Raw genomic sequence first — 24,678 nt, 5'->3', positions numbered from 1 at the left:
AACAGAAGTAAAGCTGACAAAATAAAAGCTGCCTACACGAACAAGCAGGTTGCTCATTTGCTAGAACCTGGCAACAGCATATTTTGATATTTGCTTTAGTGACATATTTGAAGTATTTATTGTGGACTTTTTATAGATTTCTAAAGAAAGATTACCTAAATCAGAAAAAAAATAATCCGTTTAACTTTTAAACCTGTTTGAAAGGATTGATTCCATGTCTATTAATCTAGTTTTTATTTTTCACTTTCATGTAGCAGATCTTATGAAACTTCTTTTCTAAGAATAGAATTTTGAAATAATGCCTTGACTAATTTAAATTTGTAAAACCTCTTTTAGCAGCTCCACAATATAGGAGGAAACACTGAGCGAGTGGGACAAAAAAGGTTATCAGTGATATTTGGAGTTTCATGTCATGTCTTTGCAGAATCAGATTTGCAGCTTTTTTTCCCTCTTTGGGTGCTGCCTTGACCACATGGATGTCTGCCAAGGCAATATCTGTGACACCCTCAAACAGGTCTATGAGTCATGGAGGTCATTAAATCTACCCAGCTCTGACATTTCATTTCCACTCAGCAGACCGCTCAGCTACAAGGCATCTGACCTCGCTGGGGAATCCTGGCCTGGCAGCAGCAGCTTGCTTCATGATGCATGAGATCACAGGGAGAAACAGCTTGTAGGGGGAACATGTACAACCACTATTTTCTGAACTACTGTATGTTGTTTGCTCATTAATTCACATGCCCGTTAACCGGATGTTGTGACTGAATGGCTACCGTTCTTAAATTTGATTGCCTGGACTCCTTTTGGAGATCAATCATGCTGGAAAAGGAAATGTGCATGAATTGAATCTAAAGCAAAGATGCAGTTTTTAGAAAATGAGAATGCAGTTTGTGCTTCAGGAGCATGTGTCTCGTTATATTTCTATTTTTTCGAGAAGGACAGGAAACCTTGGCTTTCGTAATGTGGTGTTAGAAGTAAAAGTGTAGAATAGCTGAGGAAAAATTGTTCTTGCAGAATAAGATGTATCAAATGTTGTGAGCAGTTTACACACAAATTTTGGAGTCTTAATATAAATACATTCATGATGAGTACATTCTGTCTTGTGTTTGAATTTAATACAAAACTTCCAAGGCAAAGGCAAAATCATTGCTTTACTTAATCTATGCAAGTTACTTAAATTGTGGTTACTGTCACATAAGAATGTATGTTCATGAATATTGACTGCCTTGAAACATTAAGCATCATCAGATCTAATATTAAATCAAATATTACATTACAGATTGTTGTCTATTTAATGAATCAGCTGTGCATTTTGAAGTGTATAGAGTGTGCTTGTAGGCCAGTTTGATAACCTATCAAACACTGTCATATGTATTAATATCTAGCACAGAATGGTTATGGACAGGTCTTAGAATTTACTGAGGTACACTCTGAAAAGCAAAGAAATGTTGGTGTCTTCCCCTTCCTGAGGAAAAGGAAGAGGTAATTGAAGTCTGAGATCTGGTGTCTTATTGACCTTCAGTACTTCAGGCTTAATCATAAATACGAGTTTTCTGCTCTAATTGTAAAATCTTCGCATACTAATTACCGTACAAAGCTGAGTTACTTTTCCTCCTTCATTTGAATCTAAACAACCCATCTGAATCCACAAGAAGCCAGCGCACAACGCAAGCATTGAAGACACACCTGTTGTTCCAGGCAGCTAAGACTTAAAGAATATCCATTAAACTGGATTAATTGAGAAGCCGAGGTAAGCATCAGTTCTACATGAACAATTCTGCTGTTTCGTTTTAATGGATAATCTATGCTTAGTAGTTAAAGACAATCACTGTGGAGTCTGTTTAAATAATCTTAAAAACAAATAACAGCACTTCAAAATCACTTCTCAGCTATGTAGTTGTGCTTCCTTCATGAATGACGGAATGAGTATAAAACAGAACCTGATTGTAGGCACAATTTCACTTTAAAATTGAATGTTTATTGCCTCTCCCACAATTATCATTGTTTTTGGGGCACTACACTCTGATACATTGCTCTCACTATATACAATTTATTCAGGCATACTTTGTATTTAAAATTGTTAAATATTTACATTAAGGTCTAAATTTACCATTTGATCAATTTACACAAAAAAACTAGTTATTTTATTGTTTAAGTAGCATGTCTGCTCCTGTAGTCACAGAGAACCTGTGTTCTAGCATGAACACTTTTGAATACGTCGGGGCAACAAAATAAAACCCCTAACCTAGCTGAAATCTCCCAATAGTTAAAAAATGTTAAATATGTAATTTGCACCAAAATCAGCAGTGATATTAAATCTCATACTAAGTTACATTTTCTTGCTTTTTTAAATTTATATTCACCACACAGTATGGCAGATCATTGAGGGTTAGACATCAGGCAATTTCTCCTCCTCTTCTGGAAGAAGACCCATTTCCTTTAGAATTTTTTTTTCCAGCTCCAGATAATTCTCATATCCTTTCTGCACCTCTTCCTCTATCTGCTCTGAGGATTTCTCAGGGATTATAGGTTCCTGCTTGAAAGAAAAATAAATCAAGTTTGAGAATGTCCTTGAATTTTAAGTACTAAGTACTGGGAAAATATTTAAGGTTGTCCCCTGTTGAACAATAAATGGAAACCTTAACCATGTATGTTATTTGTTATTGCTTTTAATGTTAGTGGCTTCATTAAGTGAAAACCTGTGATTTTCTAAGTAAATATCCAAAGGCACTATATTTAATAGGTTTTTCAACTGGGTGTGGGCCTCATTCACATCTCTCACCATTTTTTTCCTCTGTTCAGCCGCCTCCATATCTTTTTTTTCTTTTGCTCTGAATTCTCGGCGTTTCACAAAATACTCAAGGTGGCTGACTTCTCTCTCAAAGTAGCTGCTCATACTGGATTTCTGAGGATGAAAGTTAAGATCTTAAGCGACAGAAGACACTTGATCAGGTTCTATAAACATGGACCGTAAAACATAAATCCTTCAGAAGTTGACGTGAATGTGTGTTAACATTAACACATTTTAGAGTCTTGTTAAAACAGATTTTATTATTATATATGAAGAAAATAAAAGTTGGCGAAAACTATCACTTATGTCCATTGAGCATCATTGTTTGCATTAGGGACAAAGAAAATTGATATTAACTTAAAACACTTAAGATTGTCATTTGTGTTTTCTAAAGCACATACATTTCAGCCTTTTCAGTAACAGCACAAACACAAAGATCATCCAGTCTGGTACTGTAGGTATTATGTCCAGCACAGTTACTGTTCCTCCAGAAAAGCTGGGAAGTGAATGTGCTGTATTGTAACTTTGAAATTCCTTTTGTCAGAGTAGCTTATTTCATAGAAGAAATTACAAGAAGACAAGGGGATGACAGATTAATAAACTACAGTCCACTTTATTTTTTTTTCAGAGCTCTTCTCTGAGCCTCTGTCATGAAGCATGAACACTGCATGATCTGTGAATTGTGCTAGCTTTATTTAATTCTGTACATACTAAGCTTTACTAAAATATCCAGTACAGTAGTTTGGTCAAAATCTAAATAATGACAAAACAAACATATAGATATAAAGGGACAGCGTGCTTAATACTTTAGTGTTAACTTAATGGGCTGTGGAAATAACGAACGCTGTCACAGAACATCCTCAGTTATGAGGAATGAACCATGGAAGCAGCTGTAATAGTGAAGCTAGGGCTGAGGAAGGGAAGCTAGTAAAGATGCGCACAGCCATGGCAGGGGAGCAGAACTGCAATGTTAGAATTAGAAATTCAACCTCTTCGCAAACTTTTGTTAAATAACACCATTGACTTACTTCGTTGCTGGAAGGTCTGCGCAGAGTCCATGGAATCTCCAGAATATGCAGTGTACCTAGCTCATCAGACACAGCCAGAAAGTGCTGCTTTGCTGGTTAAAAAAAAAGAAGTATAGCATGTGCTCAGAACAATAACAGCAGCAGATTGAGTAGGTAAAGTATTAAGTGGAACTCAAATGAGTCCCTTTCTTAGCTATTTGGAGTGGATACTGCAAAGCTAAATAATTAAAAGTGTTTGTCAGTAAAATTATTCCTAATTGTTTCACTTTTTTGTAGCTATTTTGTAAAATATTAAGAGTATAAGATAAGATTTTTGTTTTAATGCAAACTTGAATAAAGTGATAGGTACAATATCTAATTGAGGAGGAGGGATACAGAAGTTTGCTTTAGTTGAAAACAAGTGTTAGGAAAAGATGTCAAATGTATCTGTGACTAGATGTCTAAAGAAAATCTTAGAAATGTGTCAACACTGCTAGTTACATAAAGAAGAAAATGTATTTTTCTTATGATATTGTATATTGTTCATATTATATATTTAATGTGTTCATACTGACATGTGTGAGACATTGTATTGGGCACCAGAATCAAGAGTGTTGGTCTGGTTATTCACTTGAGCAACTCAGGCAGATGAAGTTCAAAATGTGAATTTTTTGCTATTTTTCCCACAGATAGAATCTTTTGGAGTCAATGGTTATTCTCAGTAGAGTTTTGCCTGAACTCATGGTTAATTAATAGATAAAGTATGACAACTTATAAAACTTTAGCATTTTCATTTAGAGCTATTGATAAAAGCCTAAGAAGATCAAATTAAGAGAGAGAAGGACAATGTGGCAGCTGCATAAAGAATTTCCAAGTTTTTTAACTCACAAGACACAATCCAGGGTTTAATACAAGTGATGGAGGCTGTCGTTATGTTTTGGGTTTGGGAAGGCTCATGTGTTTTCTCCAGCAGATCCCAAACCTCAATATTCCCATCTTCTTTCCCAATGAAAAACACCCCTGGCCTGGAGAGAGACCAATGACCTACTGTGCACCTCTTTTTGGAACAGGAGGATTGCAGGATAGGACCACTCTGAAACACAGGAACCAAGAATCATGTGGCTGACATCACAGAAATACAATGGAGCACAGATAGAGGCAGACTGTCAGACTGACCTGCACCGCTCACGACAAGGACTTTCTTAAAAGCTTCTTACAAAATCCTAACTAGTTTGAATTCATCACTTGTTTAAAGTTCATAGAAGCTGTACTTACAGTAAGAATTTTTTTCAGCAGCACCTTGTACAGTTTTATTGTGTTTGCTTTTTGTTTGATTACTCTAAGAAAAAGATGAGTGAAAGTAACACTCAGATAACTTCATTAGAAAATAAATTAGATCAATGTGGACCTTATTCAACTGACAAATTTGAAATTAAAACAACTTTAAATATTTTGATTACATTTAACAATAAAAATGTATTTAGCTAATATGTCTTTACCAAAAATTAATTTACATTCAAAGTATTTTCTAAGTTGTAAAAAAATAAATTCCTCTCTACTTAAATAACTCTTAGTTTTTCGGTTTGTAACTTGAACTGAAATCAAGATGTATCCCAAGGAGCCTGGTGACGAGCAGCGCTGTGAGTTAGCTTGCTGAAACCTGTTAAAACATTTTTGCATTTGATTTGATATAAACAACAGTGTCCTGAATAAGCAGATTTTCCTAGAACCTACCTGTTTGTCTCTGACCATCTGCACAAAGAATACATTTTTTAACTTGTTCAAATCTGCTTTTCTTTTTAATGTTATTAATAATCACTGAACCATTTCCCACTCAGATTCTTATGTAACTGAAACTAATTAGAAAAGAAATGAGTTTTTATGTGATAGTTTTGTTTAAATAATTTTGGTCAAACTGTTACTCTGGAAAAAGCATATTCTGTTATGAACCGAGTGGATTTCTTCAGTATAAAAATTAAACACAAACTAGAAGACATGATTATAAACTACATGGATGAGGCAGTTCTTTATCCAGAGAACTGTGGGATTATGGAACAAGTTACCCAAACATCTTACTGAAGCCAATACTCTGACTGATCCAAGCATCTCATCCAATTGTTTCTCAATTAACTACTAACAACCAGATGAAATAGATGGACTGAATGATTTGTAGATCAGATTTGTAACCTTTTCTCTTTTGTTAAGGGTGTTGTATTTCGCTTCATGAATGATACCAAATGTAAACTCTTTTACTTAGGTCTTGCCATTAAAAGACTGATTTGATCAAATTGGAACTAAGATATAAACAGAAGACAATGCCTCTTTACGTTTGTGAGTGCATACACTGTCCTCCGTAAGTACTGCGACAGTGAAGTAAAAAATACTATTTCTACTGTACACTTATACAATTTGGGTTCGAGATGAAAACATGAATATGTGGCAAGTACGGAATGTCACCTTTTATTTCTGCACATACAGGTTTTAACTTCTTAAAATAATACCACTTCTGTGTTCCATCACCCCCATTTTAAGTGAACATAAGTATTGGGACAAATTAAATCAAAGCAGTCTAAAACTTAGTACTTGTTTGCAAATCCTTTGCACACATCATGCCTGCGACCCACTGACATCATCAACCTCTTCACCAGCCAATAAGTCTGGAGTTCTTTTCTTGTACACATGCAGACAAAATGTTTGTCCACTTCTGAAATCATTCTACTGCTGCAGTCATTACCTACATGATACCTACATAAAGATGAGTGAGCCAGTTCCTGCGGAAGAAATATATGCCAAACCTATGACATCTCTGCTGTTTCATAGATGAAGTGGTTTGGATTGTCTGCAGTTCATTCTTTCTTTCACACTTTCACCTTGCCATTAACCTCCATCAAAGTGATCTTTCTCGCATCTGTCCATAACAAGTTGTTCCAAAACCCTTTTAGCTCATCTCTGTACTTTTGAGGAAATTGTAGTCTTGCCTTTCTATTTTTGGACCTGATGAGAGGTTTGCATTTTGCGGTGTAGCCTTTAGAATCCTCCTCTCTAAGTCTTCTGAGAACAGAAGATTGTGATACCTTCACCCCTTGCACTGCGGAGTTTGCTGCTGATTTCAGCGGCAGCTGCTTAAGAATTTTTCTTCACATCTCTAGTAAATTTTCTATCACCAACTGCACGTTTTCCTCAGCCAACTTGGTTGTAGCTGATTACTAAGCACACCAGTCATTTTTTTTTCTTTTCAAGATATTCCAAATGCTGATTTTTCTATGGCCAGTTTCTGTGCCATGGTTCTGATTGAATTCTTATTTTCTTTTAGCATCTAAAATGCTGGCTTCTCTTTCACAGACAGTTCTGTAGTCTTCATGTTGGTTTAGGCCTGCTGACTCCAAAGGCCAACACCAAAGGGAAGAGAAAAGGCTCAGTCCAACACTGCACACTCACACCTCTTTAATGTGTGCACAATCAACATACTGTAACAGTAAACACCTGATCAATAAGAAATGCCTGGCAGCCATTTATTTCAATACTTATGCTCACCTCAAAAGTGAGGATTGAACTCAAAAAGTGCTATTATTCTGAAATGGTACATATGGAAAACATAAAAACAAAAATAAAAGGTGACATTCTATAATTTTGCCTCACATTCATTTTTCATCTGAAACCTGAATAGGTTGATTATACAGCAAAAATAGCAATTTTGACTTCACTGTCCCAATGCTTATGGTGGGAACTGTATATTTTTTATACTTACAGTATGAGCAAGATACAATTGAATTTTTGAAGCTTTTTTTCCAATTATCAATGAGATGAAAACCTTGACTACCTACAGTAACATTGATAAGTAAGTTTTTAAGCAGATGTACAGCAGGGAAATAAAGTGCAAGACAGAAAGAGGCCTGTATATGTGCAGAAGTTATTAATGGGTTTATTTACCATGACCCCTTCCTTCCAGATGGCGAAAGTCCAGCCCCCCACAGACAGTATGATATCATTGAAAAATGGAGACCTCTTCACTGTATGGACTGGACCGTCATGGGCAACAAAGCGATGAGAGGGTTTGGAACCTGAAAAGAAAGATCACTGATTCTGTAATGGAAGACATACAAATATGAACTTGTCTTTAACAAAAAGGCAGCAGTTTTGGGAAAACTCTTTAGGGTAGATTTTAAATAACACTCCCATATACAGCATTACTGTATATTAGTTTCTGTATACATACTCGAGCAGATAAATCACAGTGTGTGAGTATAAAAAACTTCATTTCAGATTAAAGCACATTATAACACCTTTTAAATCCCTTAGTTGTCTGGATCCCAGTCAACTTATGGCACCAATATACACGATTTACAATGAAACCTTTAAATTCCTTAACCCCTTTTTAACTGTGCCAAATCAGGATTAGTAGGAGAAATTCATTTTCTTTTTAATTACATTTAATTGCACCTAAATACCTAACTATTTTCTGAACAACCATAATAGTAAGAGATGATTAATATTATGTAAACGTTTTGTGTTTTGGGTATTATGCCTGCCACTGGTTTGCATATTTTCCACAAATTTGCAGATAATATTTTAAAATGAGTGCATTTGTGGGTACCCTCAAGCTTCATTGCTTGGGAATCTAATCTTGGTATTAAATCAAGAGTAATACATTGATTGTTTCAGGATACAGTAGGAATATAGGCTGTACTTTTGTTTGCAGTCATTACTCTACATAAATACTGCATGTATACTCCTGCGTTCTTCCCGAGACAAAGTTAAAAAATAATTTAATTTTATAGTGTGTAAGAACTGCACTACTCTATCTGAAGTTCTAAAAAATTAAGTTACAGGCAGCTTTCTATTTTGTTGCATTTATAAAATGGCTTTCGGCTCAGAGGATCTCAAAGTAATTTACATATGTTATTACATACAGGAGGAGATCTGCTTCATACACATGGAAATGCATTCTGACTTGGACTGAAATTTATACCATCCAAGCCTTTACAGCACAACAAAAATGTCTGGTTACTGACATTAAAATGGAAATCATAAGAAAAGTTTGGTAATTGGAAAGCACCATTTGTTTTCATGTTGTAACCCTCCCTTATTTAACAGAATTTGATAAAGGACAGCATAAAACATAACAATATTCATGTTACAATGTCAAAGAGATCTTGAGGAATTCTCATTTAAGGTTTTCTTACAAAATTCAATATGGCCAGTACATCAATGACAGGAGTGTTCTGTATGCACAATGTCTTCACTGTTGTACAGTATGTTGTACTTTCAAAATCATGGAAATCCAAAATGGGGGTCATATCATGTGATCTAAATGCCATATTTTCACTCTGTTGCAGTTCTGTGTACTGTATGTACCACTATAGTTAAATGCCACCTGCAGGCTGTTTGACATAACCACCAATATATATTTTTAAAATGATGTATTATTATATTCTTGGTCAGTGTGTCGAAGATCAGATATTTAGTCCGATTTTTGAATCCTCTTTAAAAGTTAAAAAAAATAATTTTGATTGGTTAGTTTAAATGGTGTTTATTTGACGATTTTTTAAAAATTCAATTTATGGAGAAACAGTCATGGAATCAGTGCATATAGACAAAGGAAAACTTACTGATCATTTTTCCAGAGTCATTGTCCTTTTCCATCTTCCAGTCTGTATAAATGAGTTCTCCATCCTGAAACACAGTTTATTCCCTGATCTTCAAAATATTTGTATAAAGTGTATTAAATTTAATTTTGTACAAATTAAATTTATTTTATTAGATTAAAATATATGTTTTCTATGAATGGAGGGACAGCTATAGTGGTGAAAGAACTTACTTCTGTTCCAACAAAGATCTGGGTACTGACATCATCCAGTGTTTTCAAGTGTTTAGCTGAGGGAACCCTGAGCATCCCATAGTTGACCCCTCCTTCATTTTTTTCCAGATTTTGGAGAGATTTGTCTTCAAACCCAATTAAAAGAAACAAACACTGTAAGTGTTCTTTTCAAGTAAGCCTTGTACACAATTACAATAAGCAACTCAGCAGACTCACTAATGTGATAATTATTAATATAAAAAAACAATTAACCAGAACCAATTTATATCTGGGAATATTTTTCTGCCTATGGCAGAACTAGCAAATTCACTTTAAATAATGTTTTTATTTAAAGGTTTTATTTTTTCATTCAGTCATCAAGATATACAATATTTGATTACAGAATGTCACTACTGCAGAGAAAATACAAATAGATATTTGTCAATCCTAAAGCCAAAATATGAAACCAGCAGAAGGCTTTTTAAGTGACAGACCTGCATAAACAACATTTTAGTAATAGTGATAAGGAATCACATACTATTGAGAAAAAGCCAAGTGGCTGTCAGGATGTCATTCTAAGACAAATTTAAATCAAGGTATTTAAATACCTTAGGTAGAACTCAACTTTCTTTTCCCTTACATATATTTGGAAATAACTGCAAAATATCATCAAGCAGTCAAATTATTTTAAACAACTCAGTGTTGTCATAATCTGAAATGCTTAATGATCCTGAACCTTATGGTTGATAATTTACTTTACAAAATATGTGGACTGAAGAAACTAGGATTTTCTGCATTGCAAATCAAGTCCCAATTCACTTTACCATTTTGTGTGGATGTCTGTTAGGATGCTTCTGCATTACAAGTTACTAAATAAGACAGAGGAAAAATAAAGCTTACCAACAATATTGCACATCTTGTTGTCATGAATGCCATCTCTGCGGCTGAATTTTAAAGGGCTGTACTCTCCACTTGTTTCAATCTTCGAAAAGGCCACCTGATATATTAGATTTATATTAATCTCTATTTGAACTGGGTGCCTATTTAGTCATTCTTTAACATTTCATGTTTCATCGGTATACACCAATACAGTATACTTGCCATGCTTAAGACCATGGAAATCAGGTTAAATATTGTCATTTCTCAAAGGCAGAAGAAACATTTTAACACATATTAAGTTTTCATCTATAAAGAAATTAGGAGAACAAAGAAGTACTGTATTTAAGGCACCAAAAAATAGATCTTGATATTCATGAAATCTTGTTATAATATAAATTCCAAATTATAAGTTCCTTATAACTTTCAGTTCCTTTTGGTTAATTCAAAAGCCCAACAAGTTGCTACCAGGTGTCTGAACAGAGGGAGGGAGTCTACAGAGGAACCTTAATGAGAGGCTTCCAGGTGAGGTCGAGGTGTTTGAAGGTGCTTGGAACGCCATGAGGATTGTCCAGTGGTCTCTCCTCCGGTTTCTGTTTCCTGTCTGTCATTGAATGAGCAGCAACTCTCGGGGGCCGGATATCCCAAAATAACACAGAGCTGCAACATTAAAAGTGAATCTCAGTTATTTACAGACACTAAATCTTAACAGACTTTCTCATTTTCTAAGATCTAATCTTCAAAAACTTGTACAAATTAAACAATAACTGTATATACAGTGCCTTGCTGAAGTATTTAGTTGATCATTAAGACGTGGAAGGCACTCAGAAACTGCCTAGATCAGACAGGGTCTGAGAAGCTTTGCAAGACTGAAGGGAGCAACGCACTGTTAAAGCGCGTAGAGGAAAACCTGCTGCAGACCTAAAACTGAGACAAATATTCATCTTTCAGCAGGACAATGACCCAAAGCAGGAGCCCAGAGCTACATAGGAGTGGGTTAACAATAAGAAAGTGAATGTCTTGAGTGGCCAAGGCAAATGTGGAAAGACTTGAAAACTTCAGTTTATAAGCAATTTGCCAGCTGCTCGAGAAAACATGGACAAATCTGGCAAGAGGAACAGAGATGCAAAGTTGGTAGAAACTTACCCAGAAAGACTTCTTGCCAAAGGTGCTTTCACCTGCTTTTGAATTCAGGAGTCTGAGTACTTATGCAATCAACATATGTTGGCTTTTTCACTTTTTAGTATTTGTTGCCAATTGTTATATGTTCTGTTACTCTTAGAAATCTTGAGTTTGAATAAATTCAGGTTTTTAATAAAATATTAAGTTAAAAAAATATGCATGCATCATTATGCAATTTAATAAAATAGACAACATTAAAAGGGCTTGAATATCTTTCCAAGGCACTGTATAATACTACTTTGAGTCAGATAAAAACAGCCATAATTAGAGTAAATTTTAATTATCATATTCTATTTCTATTTACAGACTGTAGTATTACAGGTCTATCCATGAGACACCATGGCAACTCTTGAAGAAGCTTGTTGTCGTTTCAAATTATCAAAAAGTTAACAAATGCTTTAAAAACACGTCTTTGGCTCCTGGTATATAATATTCTGCATCTATCATGGGGCCATGTATGTGTTTATTTACATTTCAACATCCCGATTGGCATTCACTGAGCCACAGAAATTTAAGAATTGCTTTATATTTATAAATATCTGACCTCCTCAAGGTTTAGCAATGATCATTTTGGGTACTTGTTAGATACTTGTAAAAGCTTCTCCCAGTAAATACACTCTTGTTGTTTAGTGATATAATGAGTTTTTCAGCTCTGTTATGGCAATGGAGAGCAAAGAACATATCAAAACACGTACCAGTCAGGAGCACATGTGACAATCTGGACACAGACCCCGTCTTTGTTTTCCAGTGGCACACCGGCCCTGGAAATCTATACAGAATTAAAATGAAAATATAATTTTGGGTGTGTATGACTGTATAAATTGGTTTTTATTACTTATAAAACATAACTTTTCAATACCTTTAAAAGCTTATGTTTCTGTTATTTTGTTTTTGTTTTTCAATTAGAACAATTTAGGTTTTTCACTCTTGTTCTGATGCATCTTCCAGAGACTAGTCCTTACAATCTGCTCTAACCTCTCTTGCAGAAGGTCCCTAATTACACCTATACAGCCTCCTGAACGGACTAGTTAATTCCCATATGTCATCACAATATCCTAAAGGGCTGCAATACATTTCACCTATGACCTTTATTTTGTTGTGTTCCTTTGGCCATTCCAGGTACTCCTAATGGTTATCTTTCAACCTGAAATCAGCAAACTCACCCTTCTGTCACCATTTTAAGTTGTTTTGGACTAATTAGACCATAAATTAAGCAAATTATGATTTTTTTTTGTAAACTGTAGAGGTAAGACATGAAAGTTAGTAACAGACATGAATAAAACTGCTAAGCAATAAGTCTTTAATTCATAGTCAGATTGGTAATTGTTTATCAAATGCTTCAATTAAAATATTAACTACTAACTACCAGGGCAGAGTGAGATGGGCAGTACGGCCTCTTGTTTGTAACAATTCATATGTTCATAAGATCTTGCATGTTTTAGCTGTGGTCAAAGGGAACTTTTTCATTGTCAAGTTTTTCAGATGACGCACATTACCAAAATCATTTCATTCAAAAAATATTAATTTTTCTGGAACTATTAATGGCATATGGTTTAGGTAGAGTATGCGTGGTTTCACTGCATTCAGATGGGGATTTAATAATTCAGAAAACATGAAAGATGAAAGCCAGCATGAAGAACAGATGCCGGTGTTTGCCTTAACTACTCTTTTGTAAAGAAACTGGAGAAAAATAAAGTATCAATTTCCAAGGCCAAATTCCAAGGCTTCATATTTTTAACATGGAAGTCTTGAAATTCATGCAGTTTTAAATATAATTTAAGCCTGCATTGGATGATTTAATTAAATTTTCCTTTTGTTGTTTTAGTATTTGTGATCCATTTAATAAGCTGCTCATACATTTGACTAACATTCTATACTTTAAGAGAACTCAAACAGTGGTAATCAGACACAGGTTTGGGGAAGAAAATTAGTTGGACTGTTCACACACTTCTCTTTTTGTTGTTCCCAGATTTTGTCATTGATAAACTAAGCCTTAATAAAATCATGAATGGGCACTCCAGAATAATACAGTTTAGGGAGATGTTGCACAGGGTATTTTTTTCTAGAAACACTTTCCGCTATATAGAGAAAGGATTTCTCCCTACATTCAAAATTCAGGTCCATTGGCACTCAGGTATGTGTGCGACACATACTGCATGCTATCCCTTGTCCTTTACCCTTACATAGCAAGTCTTGTCCTAACCTGTATAGCTATGTAGGCAGGAAAAAACATGTGAAATCAACAAGAGAAAAAATATTATACAGTTTTGACAACTGAATAGATGAAATAATAGAAACTGCAGTGAAATGTAATCTAGAAAACCAATTTAATCTAGAAAACCATGTTTGTACATAACTACTGTGTGAAAAGAATGTGGACTGACCCCATTATTAGTAATATCAGCTCTTCAGTATCAGGAGTATGCAAACTTAAAAAGCCGTTAAGTATGTTCTTACGGCTGAAGCCCATCACCTGAGCATGAAAAGGAAAAATAAGAAAGGAGAATTTCAAATCTTTAATTACCTCATAGGAGTCTGGCAACCACTGCACATCAGTAATTGGTGCTTTGTGTCCATTCTCTATGGCTGAAACAGCACAGTAACGCACTATTGGAGTTTCATTTTCTTGCTTCTCTTCAAAGCCATGCTGCAAGTTCAGACCCAAAACATCACATCAAACATTAGCAGTGGTTTTAAAATTAGATCATTCATTCATTGCTTTCTCTAATTTCACATAGACAGGAAAATAAAATATTTTTCATGGTTTGAGCAGGGTATATGTAAGAAGTACTATTTCAGTTAAAGTATATCAGTAGTATCAGGTTTCGAAGCTGCTAAAATGCCTTTCGTAATGCGTCAGAGACCAACCTTATTTCTAAGACGTATCCAAGCACTGTACAGTTTAACTGTGGTCTCACTGAAAGTATACCGTGCAAAGTAAAATCTTAAGGAACGTGCAGGGATTAATTACATGCTAAAAAGCATAAATAAATAAAAAAATTCACACCCAAAGTAAGCTCCATAGTCAAAATCTTACATATGAACATATATATTACAAAGGAGAGGCCTTTGTAATCATCCCACCTGTCCTGTTAGGAAGTTAACAGTCAAAATTGATACCAGGAGGATATTAAGCTGTTTCTTGAAAGAAGTATCAACAGTAACAGAGTGGCTTGTTACACTCGCACAACCCTTTGCATAAAGTCTTGTGCACTTTCACATAGTTTCCACTTGTGTCCTCTGGTTCATATTTCACTGTTGTTTTTTTCTTTCTATTCAATTTTCAGCATGGAATTAACTTCTGACCTCTGTGGATAATGTTTAAATCTTTTCAGATTTAAACTATTTTGTTTCTTTAAGGTTTTCTTAATATATACACATTGTTTATTACTTTAAAAATAGTTTTGCAGTAGAAAACAGAACAGATAACAAAAATTAATACAATGCCAAATAAAATCCCAAAGTGTTCTTTGAATCGGTTTGACACCAGCCAGACAAATGAAGTGCTCTGGCTAGAAAAGGGTAATTTGTGTTCCACTGGAAGACTAAAAGCAATTACAATACAAGAAGAATTTGAGGGAGAACAGCAGCACTTTGCTCCCTGTTACTTAAGCAGTGTGTGTGATCATTACTGATTTCACTGTACAGTATTTTTCTTTTACCCATATAAAACCTCAAGAGTTAGTCTAAAAAAGTAAAATTAAATTTTAGGAGAATGTCATTCCTATGTGAAGGCAAATATATTGCTAAAAATAATTAAATCACAATGTTCTTCAGCTCCACAAGATCCCATCTCTTCTACTCTAATGAAGTTCATGTGGTTTCTATTAACAGAAGCATTACTCTGCCTTTGAAGTGTATGTCTGTCATTTGTATGTTTCTAATTAGCACCCAGATCTTTGAATTATCTCACTGTTTGCATAGTCAGAGCTTATTAGTATTTCAATACTGTGCCACTGGATATCTCTGGGGCTCATGTTCCCATCTAGTTAACACTTCCTTCCTGTCTTGACTTCAAAGAGTTTGGGGATGAATATAGTGAGCAGAGAGGGAGCAATGGATGCCCCTCCAGATGAAACACAGATAGCTCTGAAAGCCTAGAGGATAATTTCTGGCAGAATGGCGGTAATAACAGTCTGGGTGGGCCTTCGTGTCTGGTGTGTACGTTCTAAAGCTATTGCTTGGTGAAGCACTACGAGTCATAAAGGTTGCTGTGAAGATTCCCTCGATTGGACCATAGATCCATTTAAGAATGATTATTTCTGAATAACCTCTACTTGATTAAAAAAAACTTCCACAATTGAACCTTATACACGTTACACAGTAAACTGGACCACTTGGTAGATAGTAGATAATTCTAGGACTTCATCTAGCCCTGAAAAAAATCCAGGTTATCAGCTTCAATAAAATGGCTGGGAAGCTTGTTCCATATTCTTACTTAGCAAATACCTCTGTAGATAGTGTGGTAGTGATCAGTACTTTTTGGTTGTGTTCATTTGTTCTTTTACTTATACATTGCCCAAAACTATGCAGATCAAACACTACTGTAAGTCTTTTTTAACAAAATATACTGTATGATGTGCTAGATCTTTAATGTGAATTCACATGTATACTGTATGTGTAGCCAATAAAAATAATATGAAAAATGCAAGAAAACTCCAAAAGTAGTACTGTTAAAATGAGAACTCAAAATCTGCTATACAATTAGCATGACTGTGGGACACCACAGTGATCAGAGGAACAGTTGAATGTGTCGTGCAGTGAGCTCTGTATGGTTTAGCAAGTAAACATGAAAGGCTCTCTTGAAGCAGCTGGCTGGGCCTCATGAACGGCATGAAAAGGGTGAAAAGGCCTCTTTAAATACTCCCATAATTAGAGGATAAAGATAAACAACCTCTGGGACAGCTAGTGATTGTGATATGGAAATAAATCAATTTGATTCAGGAGTAAATACAAACCTAGATTTTAGTGACCATACTGAAGTTTGTACAGTAACAGATAATAACAAATGTAAAACAACATCAGCACTAAAAAAAACTAAATAAAATATGCAATTATTCACTGAGAAAATGGAAACAGCCCATCTACTGTAGGTGTTTTGCAGCAATAGAAACTTTACAGATTTCATTCTAGAAGGCTTCCTGATTCATAGCAAGTTTGTGTACATTTGAAATGAATTGTGTATTGTTATGTGTTTGGAGCCAAATTATTTTATTTTATTTTGTAATTAAAACTGAGCAACTTTCCGAGATATAAAGAAATTGTATATTAAACTGTATATTTTTTAAATCTGCCTTTAAATGTTTTGTTATAATTTTTTTTTTTAATAAAATACATGCAAGCTCAGCGAAAATAATAGTTTACTCCACTGTGCTGGTAAAGCTCAAATAATGTACAACTACTAAAACTAAAAAATAGAACAATTGCCTACACAAAGTATTTAAGAGTTAGTCAATCAAGAGTGGTTACAGGCAAATGTAGAAATCTTGTTCATTTCTTTGAAAGAAGATCTGTATTTATGTCATGTTTTATGGAAAACATTGGAAAAGCTTTTTCTATTTGCAAATACTTTATAATGTAACTATGGATTATAATTATTAATTAGTTCTGACAGTTTCACAATTCTAGAGAGCAGAACTGTCTAAGAACACTTTGAATTCTGCTTTGCTTTAATAATTATCCATTGTTACTACATTTACTATACTGTTACTAATAATTCATTCAGAGAAATACCTTTACAAATACAGTACAACATATGTCCTTCGAAAAGAGATGCCCTCAGGCCAGTTCTCTCCAGTGTTTGAAAATAGATACCACACTGCTTTGAGTTATTCTGAGTGGGTTTTTTTTTTATATGCTTCACCAAGCATATATTTTTATCTTCCAAAAGCTGTTGCAGTGCTTTCATGTGTCAGGATATGCTTTACAGTTGTGCTTTTATCATTATTCATTCCATCAGGCTTTTGGCATCAGGCCCCAGCTGTTGTGTTGAACTTAGCTGTAGCTCTAGAATGAAAGCAGATGTGTGGGTCTTGAAGTGTGAGAACAGCCATGTTTAGCAACTAGAGAGGTTTATCCAAAGGCAGGAAACACATCCCACTTTTATATGCCTCTTGTTACAGGTGATGCCCATGCGTCTTGAGTAGCATACATTTTCAACTGTTTCTTTAAACAGATTGGCTTATCAGGTACTTACTAATGAGTTTGCATTTGCAGGGGTCTGCTTCCCTCCTCCTCCAGTGCGTGAGCTCTGCACCCACTCTCTATACGCTGAAATGTCCCACAATACAACCTGGCATGATAAGAAAATTTAAGCAGGTTATTGATAAAAATAAGATATATGGTGCACCTATTTATTTGTGTTATGATAACTTAAAAAATAACTTTTAAGAGGATGAAAGAACTGATTATTTTAAGTTAGATAGATACGACTTTATAATCCTTCTTTATTTTAAGAAAGGTTTCAGTCCATAATATTAAAATCACTTTTTTCTTCACATCTTCTTAATGTATAGTATTAGCACAAATGTGAAAGCATTTTAATGTACCTTTCTTAAATCAGGGGAGCTCACATGACATGATGTTTAACACTTTATATATGAAGAAAGATATACTAGTAGTAAGTGAAGAGAGGGGCTAACATTTCACACAGAGGAACTCTGTGAGAACTCTGAGAGTTTTTCAATACTAGAGTGATAACCCAGTATACAGTGTTTAAAAATAATACATTTTGAAGGGAAATCTGTAAAGGCTATGAATTTGCTACAGGCTCTGATCAATCTCTAAATCTTTGTGTCTCAAAGGCAATTCTAGAAAAGGATTATCTAACAGATTCTATTCTGCATTAGAATTTAACTTTATCGTGTCATATGCATGTTGATTAATAGTTTGGTATATGGTATGGTACTGGGCTTTGAAAAATGGCCCAAAAAAGCCTTGAGCAAATAGATGCACCCTTCAAAAGTGTTAGTTATATAATATGGCGTTAGAAGAAAGCTTCCCTGTGCACACGGTCAGAAACTGAAAAGGAGAATCAGCACCTGGCCATTAATGCAACCACCAACAATGATATTGGGATCAGAGGGACAGAATTCAAAGCAGTAGATGTCATCTGGACACTCCAATAGCAACTGCAGAGAACAAAACAATCAAATAAAATCTGCTACATCTTCTCCCTTCAAGTCCTGTCTTCCTTGCCCTGCTGTGTGTGCTCTTATTAATGTCCTTTCATGTCTGTACCTCTTTCATGAATTAAAATAGAACACATTTTTCCCATTCTCTACTAAAATCTACCCTGTGCTTGAGTCTTTACAGAACACTTCAAATATGTTATTCCTTTTGAGAGAGAGCTAGTTCTAATATTCTGTAAACTCATGTTTTGACAAACTTTGACCACAGTTGTGTAACTGTAGAGTTAAAAAAAAATGTTTCATCATTAATCTACTTATAACTTGCATGCATTATGGATCTACAGTATTCATTGGGCATGTCTGTTATTTTCAATTCCACGTGTATGTTGATGAGATACATAATAATAAATAATAATTGTAACCTCCCAGTTATGTTAAAGTTGTGATTAAAATGTAAATACAAGTTCAAACATACCTGAGGATTAATAGGGTCAGAGAAACTCCAGAAGAGAATGAGGGAAGGACTCAGAAGCAGCTTAGTTGAGAGATTGATCCGATCTTCAAAGCACAGCCTCTCTGTTACAGCTACTGCAATTACGCCTGAAATATCCACATTACACCAATCAAACTTTATAACTGGTAAGCATGAAATGTCTACTAACTGTAATGAAATATTTATTTGTAAGGTTATACAGTATGTACTCTTTTTTTAAGTGCTATTTTTTATTAAAATGTCCATTAGACAAGAGGAATGTAAATACTGTAGATCTTAATCTTGCAAACTAAAGGTCTAAAAAGACTCTTAAACCAAAACCATAGCAATCAACACATCATACACTTCACTAGCAAGGACATGAAAACAGAATGGAAGTAATCTGGAAAAGATATTGGACTTGAGAAAATTAATCAGGATAAAGAGGACTTTATATCTAATTTAAAGCCTTGAAATGTTGTTCTATTGTTTTAATATTTTCAAGAAGGATGGAAAACAGGAATTCACAAATTCCTCTCAAGAACTGGAATTGGTCTAAATTTAGTCCCAAATGTATGATGCTTGTACCAAATACATCTCTTGAACTGTACCAATAAATTATTTATTTTAGTATTATCAGATGTAATTTGTGATTATGAAACTTATTTAAAGGGGAAGAGAAAATGGAATATATCTGCTCAAGCCTGTGTGCTATCCTACCATTAATGGTGGGGTGCCAGTTTATATAGCTGATACTCTTCTGTTTGCTGAAGTGGAGGTCTGTGAAGGACTGGTACTCTTTCAGGTGAGTGTCTGCTTTTCCCCCAAATGTACTCTCTTCCTCACCAAGTGCCTTCCAGTCATCAAAGAAGACATCCATTATCTCATTCTGCTGCACAGCTATTTCAAACCTGTGGATGAAGTGTGGCAGAAAATAAAATGCATTAAGTACAGGCATGGTTGCATGGCACCCACACTTCTGAACTTCAAGTTTTACTATATTGCAAGTTTGAAATAAATAAAATCACAAAAATAACGGCAATGTTTAAGCTTAATCTATTATTTCAATTTTTGAAAGAATTATATTTTTTATTCTTAACATTGTGTATATTGCAATTAATGTCATATTGAGAATATGAGAATAATAACTTATTAAAACCTTTACCTCAGAGCAACTGAAGTGATGAAGTTCCTAAGGTTCTCAGAATACATGCAGTTCTCTTTTTCTTCCTCAGTGAACTCCCTGGGAACATACTGAGTCCAGGTGTTCTTTGGGAACTTCCTAAAAGACAGCAAATCATAACATAAATGTAACACAATTACTGCATGTTACATTGTGATGTATCCTGGCAGCCCAGCAATCATCAGATATTAAGACTTAAAAGCTTAATATTGTCTTTTTAAAATACTGACTTCGATAAAATACACAGGATAAAATGAATACATTGTTCAGCAATTTTGAGTATTAATTTCTCAGTAAACATAGTTTATAGGTTGGTAAAAAGGAATCCTTTATGAATCCAAAGAATTCCTTCCTTTTGCAAGCAGCTGGTATATCACAAATAATTGCCATTAAAAATAAATCCCAACTTTTATCATGGGTGGGGCCTTTGCTGTTTCTCAGCTTTCCCTGGCACACAGGTTACAGAATAAAATGAATTAACTGCTTTCTTTTCTTACTTTGCTTTACAAAGGTCACACCCAAATTGAAAACATACCATGGTATTGTTGTGAAACATTCATGGTGTCACTGACTCCACTGAAAATAACTAGAAAAAATAAGGAGAGCAGAGGACTTTGAAGCCATGATAGACAGACAATATCCCAATATCTCACCAGCTCTTACCATTGGGTTTGAGTACTGGAGTCCCACAGGTCTGGGATAGCCTGTGTCCCAGTGTCTCTCTCAAGTTGTTTAATGCAAAAGCTTTTGTCCTGGTAGGGTGGACACTCAATGTAACCATCCTTAGATGCTGAAGCATTGCGATCAGTGAATTGCACTTGAGCTCCAAATTCTCGTCGGATTCTGGAGGCCCTGTATCTCAACTACAGAAAGAAAGCAATCATCATATTCAATAAAATTCAGTATTATAGAGCACCTGGAAATGTGTTTTGCTAGAGGCTGTGGTGGTCAATAGGAACTGAGTGAGATAAAGAAGCTGATTCAGCACTGAGGAAGTGAACATTATTATTTTATTGGTATAAAATTATTGAAACCAGTGAGAATCAAAGTATATTAAATGAATAAAACCTTTTTTGAAATAACTTATTTCTTACCTTGATCCCTGCCTTCTCTCAGATGTTTTTCTTGCTCATTTAATTGTTTAGTTGATGAAAATTGATCTTAAATTTCATCTAGCTGTTTTTTTAGGAAGCCCAGAGCTTGGGGCTCAACAATTATTATTAAATTGTTGACACAGATCAAGAAGAGCAGTGGCCCTAAAGTGGATTCCTGAGGTACACCACTTCTTACATCTGCCTAATTTATAATTACTCTGTCTGAATTCCTACAGCCTTTAGCTGGAGTCCTAATCATAATTTCCTGGAAATATAGATCATGTCATATGATTTAGAGGAATCAACAGTTCATAATGCTTTTTCAAATAATTCTAGTCGGTTAAACATGAACTTCTCATTCTATGTCCATGTCGACTTCCTTAAGAAAACATAATAATTTTCTAAGTGTTCTTTGGGGATACTTCAATAATCTTGAAACTAATAAAAGTAAGAATTACTAGACTACTGAAATACAGTATGGTCTCGGCATTTGTGAATTTGATATTAGCAAAATCACTTATTTATGTTTTGGTCAGGCTGATCCTGCAAACGAGGGTAAAACCGAGCTGAAAGTTATAAGGGGCAACTTGCAGATTAGCTGCTCAACAGACTTGGATTTTGAGATGAATCCAGCTAGTGAGTGAGCTCCTCTCTACCCCCTGCCCAAGTACCCACTAGCCAACATCCACTTTTTTCTTGTAATGGACACTCCTGGTTCTGTATCAGTGAAGAGGGGATTTGTTTATTTTAGTTGATCTATATTATTTTAAGTAACTCAAAGCCAATGCATTAGTACTGTAATTATCATGTAAGGGAGGGTTACTAATCACTATAGTACATTATGTGATAGTATAGGGGTGTACTCTGTTATTTTGTTTTAAGGACGTGTTAAGGAAATAGATATGATTTTCCAAAACTCGTTTCTTTTATTTCGTCTGAGTATTATTTTATTGGATATGAGTTTTCAGTTGGAGGAAGATAGGTATTTATAAATATAAAGTTTTAAGCAGATTGCGTTCAAATAATATCAAAAGGTTGGAATGTGCATTTGGTTTTACGGTAAAACATTACAATTGAATTCAATGCTTTATTACCAGCTTCACTAGTTGTATGGAATAAAATACAAATTCATAATAATTCCAGTTCTTTCCAATTGGAGGTTATAAAAGGAGATTTATTTACTGAAGGGATATTTACCCTCTTTTTTGAGTCCTTTACAGATTCCTCCTCTATTTCCACCTCACTGCCCAGAGACACCCAAGGATGGGGCTCTGGAGTCTTGTACACAGGCATCTCAAGCAGCGACTCCTCCTCCACTACGTCTGCATCTGTGGGCTCTTGCACCTGCAACAGAGTTTCATAACAGAGTAGGCCAGACGGCTGGTAGATGGTTAAATAACTTAGTGTTGTTCTTGGGGCAAGGGCGCCATGGAGGTGTATAGCCTACATTCCCGCTTTGCAGTGCTGGAACCCCGGGTTCGGTTCCGGACCTGGGACACTATCTGCAAGGTGTTTGTATGTTCTCTCCATGTGGGTTTCCTCCCAAACTCCAAAAACATACTGATAGGTTAATTGACTTTTGGGAAAACTGGCCTTAGGTGCAAGTGTGTGTGCCCTGTGATGGACTGGTGTCCCATCTAGGGTGTACTCTGCTTTGTGCCAGTTGCTGGGATTGGCTGCAGCTCCTCCATGTCTCCGAATTGGAAGAAGCAGTAAGAAAATGGATGGATGGATGAATGGGTCAACCTGACATCTTGTTAATCAGATTGCCTCTACTTAGTGCATCCATCCACTTTCAGTATGTAAATGTTGTGCAAAGGTTTGAATAATTTGGCATTATTCAGAGCCCATGTCATTAGAAAATACAGGCACTGTATTTTTAGAAATAAAAAATAAAATGATATACTTGAGTGATTGTGGCTGTTTCATAAGTACTATGTAAGAGCAAAAGAGTTGAATGAGCACAGGTTCCTTGATGAGGTGATTTTAACACTTAAAATGAAGAAAGAAAAAAAACAGTAATGAACCAATATACCCCACTATACTACTGATTTTTTTGTATAGTGCATAATGTACAATTATGCAACCAAAAACATCAAAGCTGGTTTTGATAAAGTCTAGAAAATCCATACTACCTCAATGCATCAGAAACAACTTTCTTCTATAAACTCTATTCAAGACTATAGATTTCCTTACTTGCAAAATTTTTTCCTTGGCCTCCTCTGTTCCAGCAAGATAGAAGCTCTGCCCATAACTGAAGTCCCTATCAAATACTAGTAAGAGCTCCTCTCCTGGATAGTTCTGAAGAGATTAAACACAGAAATGGAAAGAAAAACATTATTCTAGAACAAAGAACACTGAGTTAAGGACAGCTCACATGTAGCTTTGGAAAAAATGTAACCCCCTGTCTATACAAATAAACTGGACTATGAAACACAATATACTGTATGAATTTAAATAGGTATGGAACTGATAAGCTGATTTTCTGTACAAATACTCTACTCTGACAACACAAACACTATGAAATATTTCCTAAGTGATTTAGTGATGACATAAGGATTGTGTTATCCTTATAATATGTATAATAATATCCTTGTAATATAATATGTACTGTAGGCATACATATGCTTTTTTTTCTTTTAAACCGTTTTGAGTTTGATTGGCTGTTGATAAGTAATAAAGCTAGAATAAACCAAAAAAGCAGCTAGCTTATAAGTAAATTTCAAATTTTCTAAATTCAATGGAATTCACAAACATATGAGAATGTCCTGTGTTAACATTTCTAACAGCTTAGTAGCACAACATTAGATAATGAAGTGCTCAATGACAAGAGTACAGTATAAGAAAACATATTTTCAAGTAAACATTCTGTTACACAATCTCCTGTTTTCACAACAGTTTGTAAGTAGAAATGTTGATACTGTGTTAAAACCAATAGCAAAAATTGGATGCTTTTCTGTTTTTCACAATAAGTTGTTGTGCACCTGTTTCAAAGAAAAAAATCAAAGAGTTCTCACTGTAACAAGTCCGAGGTACAGCTTTCACAGTAGCCTTGTATGATGGGAGTGAAATAATGTCCCAGCTTGTCAGTGAGAGCTTGCTGTTTTCATAAGGTGATAAAAGCTAAACCAGCATCTGTCTACTTC

General features: G+C 35.0%; 1 protein-coding gene across 4 annotated transcripts in view; it reads right to left on the bottom strand.

Annotated features, from left to right (window-relative positions):
• Positions 1-1,956: 1,956 nt before the first annotated feature.
• Positions 1,957-24,678, bottom strand: part of dnai3 (dynein axonemal intermediate chain 3) — a 29,434-nt gene continuing 6,712 nt past the window's right edge. For 2 of the 4 annotated variants that reach the window (XM_015355120.2, XM_015355122.2), the window contains 19 exons: positions 23,729-23,833; positions 22,730-22,876; positions 21,102-21,301; positions 20,421-20,537; positions 19,976-20,166; positions 19,259-19,383; positions 18,694-18,783; positions 17,850-17,945; positions 14,178-14,300; positions 12,349-12,422; positions 10,978-11,131; positions 10,496-10,592; positions 9,617-9,741; positions 9,408-9,471; positions 7,729-7,859; positions 4,687-4,891; positions 3,820-3,911; positions 2,783-2,905; positions 1,957-2,536 (listed from right to left, as the gene is read on the bottom strand). In XM_015355120.2, coding sequence (XP_015210606.2) covers positions 2,390-2,536; positions 2,783-2,905; positions 3,820-3,911; positions 4,687-4,891; positions 7,729-7,859; positions 9,408-9,471; positions 9,617-9,741; positions 10,496-10,592; positions 10,978-11,131; positions 12,349-12,422; positions 14,178-14,300; positions 17,850-17,945; positions 18,694-18,783; positions 19,259-19,383; positions 19,976-20,166; positions 20,421-20,537; positions 21,102-21,301; positions 22,730-22,876; positions 23,729-23,833 — 2,406 coding nt within the window. In that variant the 3' untranslated portion in view covers positions 1,957-2,389. The remainder of the gene's footprint in view (positions 2,537-2,782; positions 2,906-3,819; positions 3,912-4,686; positions 4,892-7,728; positions 7,860-9,407; positions 9,472-9,616; positions 9,742-10,495; positions 10,593-10,977; positions 11,132-12,348; positions 12,423-14,177; positions 14,301-17,849; positions 17,946-18,693; positions 18,784-19,258; positions 19,384-19,975; positions 20,167-20,420; positions 20,538-21,101; positions 21,302-22,729; positions 22,877-23,728; positions 23,834-24,678) is intronic. The other 2 variants (XM_015355121.2, XM_015355124.2) reach the window with 2 other exon arrangements.

This window comes from Lepisosteus oculatus, chromosome 9 (assembly GCF_040954835.1).
Source record: "Lepisosteus oculatus isolate fLepOcu1 chromosome 9, fLepOcu1.hap2, whole genome shotgun sequence".
Classification (NCBI taxonomy): domain Eukaryota; kingdom Metazoa; phylum Chordata; class Actinopteri; order Semionotiformes; family Lepisosteidae; genus Lepisosteus; species Lepisosteus oculatus.
Note: the sequence above shows the minus strand (reverse complement) of the source record. Positions and strands in the feature narration are given on the sequence as shown.